General features: G+C 38.1%; 1 protein-coding gene across 1 annotated transcript; it reads left to right on the forward strand.

Moving 5' to 3' along the window:
* Positions 1 to 927: 927 nt before the first annotated feature.
* LOC110198045 (taste receptor type 2 member 7-like) lies at positions 928 to 9,444 on the forward strand. Its single transcript, XM_078155421.1, is given in 5 exon segments — positions 928 to 1,000; positions 6,533 to 6,621; positions 7,243 to 7,488; positions 7,491 to 7,864; positions 9,384 to 9,444. Coding segments are annotated over 5 exon segments (843 nt in total).
* Positions 9,445 to 11,372: the final 1,928 nt, after the last annotated feature.

The following is an 11,372-nucleotide window of genomic DNA, read 5'->3' on the forward strand; positions in this document are numbered from 1 at the left end:
GAGCAAGACAGAACTGACAATATCCTTCAAATTATTTTTTAGTGTTGAGTAGAGCTGACAACAGCTGGGAGTGAACACTTAACTGAAAGAAATTGACCCTAATTATTGAATAAAGTCAGGCATTGGTCAGAAGCACCACCCGATGGTTGAAAAAGCAATATACCACATACACCCTCCCTCCCCAGGTTTGGACTATTGTTGTTTTGGATAGAACCTGGAATTTCATTGGTAGAGAGAATTCCTGGGGAGGAATTTTCCTTTACAAATGAAAATTAGCACATTCTCTGTAGATTTAACATTAGGCAGTCACGTGGATTAGTGAGAAGTTAAATGATTTGCCCATAGCCACAACATGAGTATGTGTCAGAGATGGAACATAAACTCAAGTCCAAGCCATCTCTTTATCCACTGTGGCAAGTTGCTTCTCTGCCTCATTTTGTAGACAAGTTGATTGAGACACAGAGAAGCAAAATGACTTGTGGATAGTCACAGGTATCTATCAGAGCTGTATCTTTCAGATATGGGAATGAAACCCAAGTCTGCTGGCTCCAAATCTAGCATGCTTTTGGCTATGTCCTGTCATTTCTCAGTGAAGATGACGATCCTAAAGAATGTAGCCTTCCATTACTGAATTTAATTTTTTTCTTCTTTCTGTATTGTGTGCACTATTGCTTATTTTTCTTAATATACAAATATCCCTGAGGAATGCAAGGCAAAAAGTAAAATAGAGCCAGTCTGTCATTTACATTAAAAAAAAAAACCAGCAGCTCCACCTCTCAGCCATGAACACAAGGACAATTATGAATGGAAATTGTTGATGATCTTACGCAAAATCTGAGCATACATATAAATAAGTATATGCACAATACATACACACATAAAATATACATACATAAAACCTATGGCCGAGTTTTTCTAGGAACAATCATGATTTCTGTGAAGACTGGGGCTGTCCCTCCTCATCACCGGGACTGTCAGCTTTGGGCTGAAGGCATGGACCGTGATGATAACAGAAACATCAATTGAGATTGTATCAAGGTGCAGAGAACCAGTTCTGCTAATTTCAGCTGTAGAGCCATCACTAACAGCAATATGAAAGGTGAATTTTCTCTCTGTAGACATGCCAAGTCCATGGAAAAACATCTATGTGGTTGTAACAAGGCCAAGGCAGAGTTCCTGGGGCAAAGGAGAGGGTAGGTAAATACTTTCATTGGGTTGGTAAATTGCATGGATACAGGGTCAAGACCAGAAAAATGTCCTCAGTGGACTTCATCCTAACTGACTGGCCATCCCCCCAATTGGTCTTTTATGGATAATCACACCAGATAACTTTTTAAAAATTATATTCTGCAGTCTTTCAAAACATATGTATGACTGGTAAAATGGTGTGCCTTGAAGCCACCTAGACCCTGACCAATCTTTCAAGTACCTGGTTTGCTGCTTCTCTCAGCATCTTTTGCTTTCTGAAGATTGCTAATTTCTCTTACCTCTTGTTTCTCCGGTTGAAGTAGAGAATTAACAGGAGCGTCTTCAAGATGCTAATGGTCTCCTTACGTATCAACTGGTTCATTTGCCTGCCAATGACAAGGCAAGTTAGCAATGGATACAGACTTCATGTGTATCAAGAAACCCAAACTACACAATTATGTTAACAAACACAGAAAAAATGCTTTTGACAAAACACAATATTCACATTAAAACTTAAATACGTCTGTGATCATACTAATTTAGGAAGTCTCTTTCACAATGTAGAACTTGACCCAACCATTCCTGACCCCGCTGTGGTATTGTTGTGCACATTTTCTCATTAGTTCACCTCAGGAGGTCTACCCAAAGTTCTGAAGGCCTTCCTCATTTTTCCCAATAATAAAAGGGCCATTAACAAAACAGATAGACACTTGTTCCCTCCATTTTCCATTTAGTTTTTGTTGTTGTTCAGTCATGTCCAACTGTTCGTGACACCATCTGGGGTTTTATTGAAAAAAAAATGATGGGGTGGTTTGCCATTTCCTTCTCCAGCTCATTTTACAGAAGAGGAAACTGAGGAAAACATGATTAAATGAGTTGCCCAGCACCACATATCTAGTAAGTATCTGTGGCTATGTTTGAATTCATGAAGATGAATTTTCTTGACTCCAGGCTCAAGACTCAGCACAGCACTTCCCAGCTGCCTGTTTTTATTTAGTACTGGATAGAAATTATGGAAGTTAATTAGCAGAACTAACTAGCTGAGCAAAATTCAGAAATGATAGACCTCAACAAACAAATGGCTAACAAAAACAGAGATCAGCATCTTACATCATATACTGGGAAAAAAAAGGTCCAAATACGTAGTCAACTTAAATAGAAAAGATCATTTTAAAAATGAAATAAAATAGAAGGAAGTACCTTTCATAAATATGACTAGCAAGAGAATTCTTGACCAAGTAGGGACTAGAAAAGATCATAAAGTATTATTGTCTGGGGACAATCTCTGCATCTGAAACCTCTAATAAAGGTCTAAAAGCCTAAATATGGAGAGAATTATCATGAGTATATAAGACCGTGAGTCATTCTCCAAAAAAGATAGTAAAAAATGTGAACGCAAGTTCTCAAAAGAATTATAAACTGTTAAAAATCCTGTGAAAATTTGGCTCCAACCTTGAGTCCTAAGTTAGATGCAAATTTAAAGCCTCTAGAGTTTGTCACACTCCAGGCAATTTGGTTAAAATGGCAAACTGGAAGTAGTGTGGAAGAGCCTACAGGAAGAAAGATGCACAAATGCGCTGTTGGTAGAAATATGAATGGTCCAGCAATTCTGGAATTCAATTTGGAATTATGAGAGAAAAATGATTAAAATGTCTATACCTTTTCACCCAGAAATCTCAATGGAAATCATATACTACAAACACCTAAGTATAAAAAGAAAGGTCTGTTATATAAAAAGAAAGATTTATAACAGAACTTTTTAATCTTGCAGGAAATTGTTGGAAACTAAATGGGGTACCAAAATTGGTGGAAAGGCCAAACAAATTATGGCATGCATACACAATGAAATGTTATTGTGCCATAACAATTGACGAACATAACAAATTCCAAGAAACATGAGGACTTATATAAAACTGATTCAGAGTAAAGTATATAGAACCAAGAAAATGTACATACATACAAACAAGATACATACATATACACATATATCTATCTATATCTATATCGTCTATATCTATATGTATATGTATATGTATATGTATATCTATATCTATATCTATATCTATATCTATATCCATCTATCCATGTATCCATCCATCTATTATCTATCTATCTATCTATTTATCTATCTATCATCTATCCATCTATCTATCCTCTATCTTTCTACGTGTATATACATGTATCTATATATCCATATATCCGTATCAATGTAAATGAAAACAGCAAGTACCCCAAACCATAGTGTACACAAGGAAAGAGGAGAAATGTACTTCCCTCCTTACACTGGAAAGGTGGGAGATGTAGGGTACAGAATGTTGGATATGCTTCAGATATGACTGACATGTCAGTTGGTTTGGCTTAACTGCTTTTGTTTTCTTCTTCATTACAAGAGAAATTCTAGTGGGCAAATGAAGGCTAGAAGTAATGCAGGCCAAATCTGATTCAGACAAATCTTGTGGCTCAAGATTGGGATTGGAATAGAATGAGATACACCTTGATCATCTGATAGTTAACAAAAGGTGAATTATTTGATAGTAGTATGGAAAGAATATTCAGCAAGGACCAGGCATTGGTTCAATCAGAAGCCTCCTTATCTTTCCATTTTCTATAGTTCCAGGTCAGAAACGTATGTACAGCCTGAGGAAGGAACCCTAGATTGTTTCTCTGCTGAGTTTTGTAGTAAGGTGACTAGAAAGTTATTATAATGATCTGAACTGCAGTCCCCTGGACCACTCAAGTCTCAAGACAGTTTCAATAACTTTTAAGGAAAAGCCAGCCTCACTGGAGTGAGGTAGGTGTTGCCCCTTCTATAACAACAGATAAATTTAAAAAATAATTGTAATATAAAAACAAAAGGAATCAATGAAGGATAAAAACCAAAACAAGACATATTAGAAAAAGAACTTTCAAGCTTCTCATTTTATTTCTCTCTTATCTTTCAAGAAAAGTGATATTCCAATTGAAAAAGGGAAAATAACTCAACTTAGAGGAGAATTGAGTCTTAGGAGAGGACTTGTATCTATTTGAAGTGAATTCACATTTTTTTTGTTGTTCATTTGCTCAGTCTTGCCCAACTCTTCATGACCCCAAGGACCATAGCATGCCAGGTCCTTCTTTCCTTCACTATCTCCCAAAGTCTGTCCACATTCATGTTTGTTGTTTCCATGATGCCATCTATCCATTTCATACTCTGTCATCCCCTTCTCCTTTTGCCTTCAATCTTTGCATCAAGGTCTTTTCCAATGAGTTTTGTCTTCTCATTATATGGCCCAAATATTTAAGCTTCACCTTCAGTATTTGAGCTTCCAGTGAATAATCTGGATAAATTTCTTTAAGTATTGACTGATTTGATCCCCTTCCTGTCCAAGAGTCTCAAAAGTCTTCTTCAGCACCATGATTTGAAAGCATCTATTCTACAGCACTCAGTTTTGTTCATAGTCCAACTCTCAAAGCTGTACATTGCTACTGGAAAAACCATAGGCTTGACTATACAGATCTCTTTTGGCAAGGTGATGTCTCTGCTTTTTAGTACACTGTCCAGATTAGCCATAGCTTTTCTTTCAAAAAGCAAGCATCTTTTAATTTCATGGCTGCAGTTCCCGTTTGTAGTGATCTTTGAGCTGAAGTATATAAAATCTGACACTGTTTCATTGATTCTCCCTCTATTTGCCAGGAAGACATGGGATCAGTTGCCAAGATCTTAGGTTGTTTTTTTTTTTAACGGTAAGCCTTAAGCCAGCTTTTACGCTCTCCTCTTTCACCCTCATCAGGATGCTTCTAAGTCCAAAGAAATTTCATCCCAGATACAACAAGGTTCTGATTAGGATCTAGTAATGACTCCCCTAGAGGGGTCAGTATATATTCAGATATGCACTATTCAAAGTTGTGATTATATAAAATATGTTAATTTGTTACAACCCAATAGAAATATGCGGTGTGACTTCAAATAATGCAACCATTTCATAGGATTCATTGTTTGCACTACTTGATACTTAAGTATAGTGAAAAATCTTGTAAATCTTTTGGAGCCATTTGGGGAACCTTGGGGACATCTTGTAAAATAAGAGAAATGCTTATGAAGAGACACTTCACCAAGATTTTTTCTTTTTAAGATGAAATCTGTATGTGAGAATCTTTACACAAGAGCTCTTAATCCACCTCAGTGCAATACTCCCAAGGGAACTTGTGATTGTTAGCAGCTAGGATTGAATGCAAATTATTCTAGATTATCTTTTCTTCTCATAAAATTACTAAAATACAAGAAATAATATTAATGGATTTCCAAGGGCAATTGACAAAGGTAAAAATGGGCTGGTCATAATAATTAACAAGGATTTATCAAACACCTATTAAGTTCTAGGCACTGTGCTAATTACTGGAAATACAAAGAAAGTCAAAATAGTGTCTGCCCTCAAGGGGCTTACAGCTGAATGGAGAATACAATCTGCAATTAACAATGTGTATAAGAGATATACACAGGAAAAATTGGAAATAATCCCAGAGGGAAGGCACTAGCAATGTATGGGGAGGGATGGAGAGCATGGGGAGGGGAAAGAGAGGAGCAGGAATGGCCTGTGGCTGAAAGTGGGATTTCATCCGAGTCTTGAAGGCAGCCCAGGAAACCAGGAGAAAGAGGAGTGGAGGGAGAGTATTCCAGGCATGAGAGACAGTGAAAAGAAACAGGGCTTTGTGCAAGGAACAAGTAACCCTGTGTTGTCGGATTGTAGAGAACCAGAAAGGGCTAAAGTGTAAGCAGACTGAAAAGGCAGGAAGCAGCCAAGCATGAAGGGTTTTAAAGGCCAAAGAGAGCATTATAGATTTGATCCTAGAGGCAACAGAGAAAATCAGAGTTTACTGATTATAGGAGTAACATGGTCATATCTGCATTTTAGAATGGTCACTTTGGTGATAAGTGGAAGATGGAGTAGAATTCATAGTGAAACAATTCAACCCAAAGAATTTTTATTAATTCATTATTATCATTAGAGAAAGAAGTCACTAAATTTTGGCATGGGATTTGCTTGTGGCCCACTTTATTTCCTACTTCTCTCTGTGACTTAGAGGAAGGTTGAGATTTGCCTACTTGCAAATAACAGAAATTTACAAAAGAAAAGGCAAAATGCTATTTTCTGGAACAGCATTAGCGACAAGCATTTATTAATTTTTCTAAGCACTGTACTTAAATGCAGGTGCTGATTCTTCCTAACCACCTCATAAAGTGGGTGTATTAGGGATTTTCTAAATGATGAAACTAAACCCTCTAAGGGGTTTAGAACAGGGTCAACTTAGCCTGTGGAAAATGATACCAAGCTCTGAAAGATAATCCGCCTAATTTACATTTCAGCAAATAGTAGCTCAGCCTCTCAGCCATCATTGAAGCAGGGAAGTCACACCCTTTGGCAGTGGTCTCAGACCGAAATTGAATGTGTTCAGGTTAAAAACTAGAAGCCAGAAAGTTTGGAAGAAACTAGGCTGAGTTGCATGCAGAAGCTCCATCCCACATCAGGAGCAAGAATACTTAAGCCTGAGGTGGGGTACCAGTTAGGAACAAAGTTAACTAGTGGTGACCAGATGGGCTATTCTAAAATGGGGCTATATTCATCATAGACTTGGAGTTGGAAGGGACCCTAGAAACCATACATGCCAAGATTCTCATTTTACAGATGAAAAAACTGAGATTAAGAGACAGAAGTGACTTGCTCAAGGCCTCAGAGTTACTAAATATCAGAGGTGGGATTTGAACACAGGTTCTCCAATTCTAAAGCTCATTGGTTTGTTTGCTGTGCACAGCTGACTCTGCAGGAATGCTAAGTGTACCATAGAAAACATGTCTAATTATAGTAGCTGGGGAAACTCTAATGGGGACTTGGATCAATGGATTCATTGGTCTGGTAAATTGCAGAGACTGGGCAAAGAGCAGGAAGCTACCTTTGGTGGATGTCATCCTCATGAGTCGACCTGCCGTGGATCATGCTCTTCAGTGTAATGGTGAGGGTCTTCTACACTGATGGCTGTGATACCAATGAAACCAAGCAGATGCTTGGACACTTGTAGGTTACGGCCAATTACTTCAGAGTCTCCTTTGTCACCTGCCTCAATGTCTTTTACTTCTTGAAAATCGCCCACATCTCCCACCCCCTCTTCCTCTGGCTCAAGTGGAGGATTAATAGGGTGGTCCTCGTGGTCTTGCTGGGGTCCTTGGTAATGTTCTTGTTCCTGAGTCTTCCCCTGAGTGAGGGATTCAAGGATGACTTCATCAGGAGCATTGGAAGAAAGGAGGGAAAAAAAAACACACTGGGCCTTTCCCAATGAGGAGCCTCCAAATCATAACTGTACACATTTTCCTCTACCTTTGGCTTCTCATCCTCTTGATTATGTCTCTGATCTCCTGTTTCCTGCTGATCTTGTCCCTCTGGAAACACACCTGGCAGATGCATCTCAATGCCACAGGCTCCAGGGATCCCAGCACAGAGGCCCATATAAAAGTTATAAAATGGGTGGTTTCCTTCCTCTTCTTTACTGTTCTCTACTACTTGGGCATTTCCATAACCACCTTGACCTTTAAGGTGGAGAAAAGGCTGAAAGAAGTGCTGGGAGTTGCCATAGCAGGCTGCTATTCCTCAGGCCACTCTATCATCCTGATTCTAGGAAACAACAAGCTGAGGAAGGCCTCACTGTGGCTGTGGCAGTGAGCCCTGTTCTGCCTCAGAAGAGGAAAACCTTAGCTTGAACAACTTAGGAAACTTGGTACCTTCTATGGGTCAACAAGTCAACATGGAAGGTTTTCCTCACTTCTCTGCCTCTCCATTCAATGGAACACCACTCATTGGAGGAACTGTCCAATGTAGACTTTATTCTGGGCAACCTGAGAAGCCCTGTAACTCTTTGGACTAAGTTAAAAATGCTCATTGTTACATGATCACATCGAGGGACATAGCATCATAGGCATAGAGGCAGAAGGGATAACAGAAGTCATTAACCCAAACCCTCATTATACAGATGAGAGCATGGAGAGCCAGAGAAGCCTCAGTATCATAGAATTAAAGCTGGAAGGGACCTCAACACTTCATAGGATCATTGGACTACAGACATTAGGGACCTCAGATGCTATCTAGTTCAATGTGCTCATATTACAGATGAAGAAACTGGGGACCTAGAGAGGTCACAAGATCAGAGATATGGAAGGGGAATGGATATCTAGTCCCTAATTCTCATATTACAAAAAAGAAACTGGAGGAACAGAAAGGTTGGGTGACTTGTCCAGAGTCATATACATAGGTATTAGTGGGGATTGGATTTGAATTCAGGCCCTATGAGTCCAAATCCAGTGCACTTTATATTGCACCACACTGCCCATCCTTCTTGGTGCTTTCCTTTGCTACTTCCCTTCTTATTCCTTAGATCAATCCTGTGTTCCCAGACGCTCGGTGTCAGATATCTTTAGTAGTCCACCTGACTCTGGACCTTTGGTCCAAAAGCAAACTTTTCCAACCTACTGTTTTTGGAACTAGCTGAGGGCTTTGGACAAATTATTTTGCTAAAAAGAAAGCTCATATCAATGTTGAGTGTCAAGCCAGACAAACCCTGTTCCTTGGGTGACACTTTTACTCTGATTCGGTGAAGAGCAAACAAAAGTCAGTGTCCCTGAGTGGGTGGTGGCAGACAACATTGCAAAGTGGAAAGAGTTCTTGCTCTCTGGAAACTTTCAGCTAAATCAGAATGAATCTTATATTCCTATTGCAAAGATGGGAAACTTATTAGATGTAAAGGCTCTAGAAAGGAATCTACAAGGATGATGTGGATGCCATAGGAAGTACAAGATTATTGCTGGAAAACTCTGTTCTCTCATTTCAAGTTTTCAGAAGAGCAAGGAGACAGAGTATGCTCTTTTGTATAAGAAATGTCTATGCTTAGTCCCAAATGGAGCTTGAATCCACTTAACTGCTCCATTCATGTGCCATCATTCCATTATGCCAAGACACGATCTTTCCAACTATAATTACTTTTTAAATAACTTGGATTTCTTGATTGTTAAAAAAAATTTAAGCTAATGAAACATCTTAACAAGAATAGGGAAGTGTTGGCCCCAGTGTGCCTGACTTCAATGAGATTACATTTGGAAGACTGTGTTCAGTTCTGGGCACTACTTTTTGAGGAAAATATCAATAAGGCAGAGGTGGCTGAAGGAGGACAAGCAAGATGATGAAGGAACTCAAGTTCATGTCCTCTGAGGACGGCTTAAAGGAAATGGTATAGACATTTGGTCTGGAGAGGGAAAGACTGAGGATGGGATGTAATTACTTTCCTCAAAATATTCAAGGATTGTCATATGGAAGAGAAGTTGGACTTGTTTAAATTTTCTATAGAGGATAAAATCAGGAGCAATAGATAGAAGGAACATAGAGAAAAGTTTAGTCTTAAAATGTCTAATTTTTAGTGCTTTTATTTCATCTATATCTCCCAAAATATCACTCTCTACTTTCTCCTCCACTCAGGGAGTCGTCTGTTTTAACAAAAGAATAAAAAGGAAAATTTTCATAAAAGCGAACATATAAGAATAATCTGATATTACATGCTACGTTTCAGACCCATAGTCCCCCCTGTCTTCAAAGTAAGGGGAACTGTCTTCTCTTCTCTTCTTTGGATCCAAGTTTGGTCATTAGAACTTTGTAGTAGTTGATTTTAGTAATACCCCCCATATCTCCTGTTGTAGTTATTATGTACTTGGTTTGCGTGATTCTATTTACTTCAATTTACATTGGTTCATATAAGTCTGCCCATGATCCTCTGTATTCATAATGCTCTTCATTTCTTATAACGTGATAAAATTTAATTATGCTTAGTTGCCAAAATTTTATTAGCTACTTTCCAGTTGATAGACACCTACTTTGTTTCTATTTGTTTCCTAGCATAAGGATTACATCTATTAATATTCAATGGACATGGAACCTTACTTTTTATCATTGACCTTTTTGGGATATATGTCTGAAAGTAGGAAAATGGGTCAAAGGGTATAGACAGTTTAGTCACTTTACTTAATTCCAAACTGTTTTCTGTAATTCTTAGACTAGTTCCCTCATAACTCCACCAACAATGCATATGCATGCCAGTCTTCCACAACTGTGATATCATGGACTATCAGTACCTATTGTCACCTTTACAGATTTTCTGGTCTGAGAAAAATTGCAGAAAAATTGTTTTAAAAGTTGTTTGTTCATATCTCCTGTCTGCTTATTTACTGGTTAAGTGATTTTGGTTTTAGCAATATGATTTAGTTAATTGCTATATATCATGGATATCAGTCATTTATCTGAGATATTTGATATGAAGTTTTTTTTCCTCATCATTCCCTAATAGATAAGTAGTCAGAGAATTAGAACAGTTCTCAAAAAATTGCAAAAAAACTAATAACTATAAAAATGCTCTGAATCACTAATAATAAGATAAATACAAATAAGAACAAATCTGAAATTTCATCGTGTATCTAGCAAACTGGCATAAATGACAAAATAAAAGAATAGTCAGTGTTGGAGGGCTTGTGCAAAGATAGGCACACTGGTACATTGTTGGTGGAACTGTGAATCAGTGTAACCCTTTTGGAGAGCAGTTCGGAATTCTGAGAATAAAGTGATTGAAATATCTGTAATCTTGATTTAGAGATTCCACTACTTAACCTGTAATGTCCCAGGAGGTCATTAACAAGGAAAAAAGTCCCCATATCCAACAAAATATAGAACAGCCCTTTGTGGTAGCAAAAAATTGGAAGCAAAGTAGATTCCCATTAATTGGGGAATGGTTAAACAAATTATGGTATATGAATGGAACTGAAAATTACTGTGCTGTGAGAAGTAATGAGTATAATAGAAACAGGGAAAAACTTTAGTGATCTGATATAACTGAAATAAGCAAAGCCAATCAAGCAATCTACCCAATGATTTTGTTGTTGTTTACTTGTTTTCGAGCTTCATGACCCCATGGACTTGTCTGTGGTGTTTTCTGGGCAAAAAAAAAAATACTGGAGGAGTTTGCTCTTTCCTTTTCCCATGTATCTGTATTTTATAGATGAGGAATTGAGGCAAATAGCAGTTAAGTGACTTGCCCAGGGTCACACACCTACTAAGTTTCTGAATCTAGATTTGAACTCAGGTCATCTTGACTTCAGGCGTGGTGCTCTATTCACTGTA

This window comes from Phascolarctos cinereus, unplaced genomic scaffold (assembly GCF_003287225.1).
Source record: "Phascolarctos cinereus isolate Bilbo 61053 unplaced genomic scaffold, phaCin_HiC Scaffold_5;HRSCAF=322, whole genome shotgun sequence".
NCBI classification, from domain to species: domain Eukaryota; kingdom Metazoa; phylum Chordata; class Mammalia; order Diprotodontia; family Phascolarctidae; genus Phascolarctos; species Phascolarctos cinereus.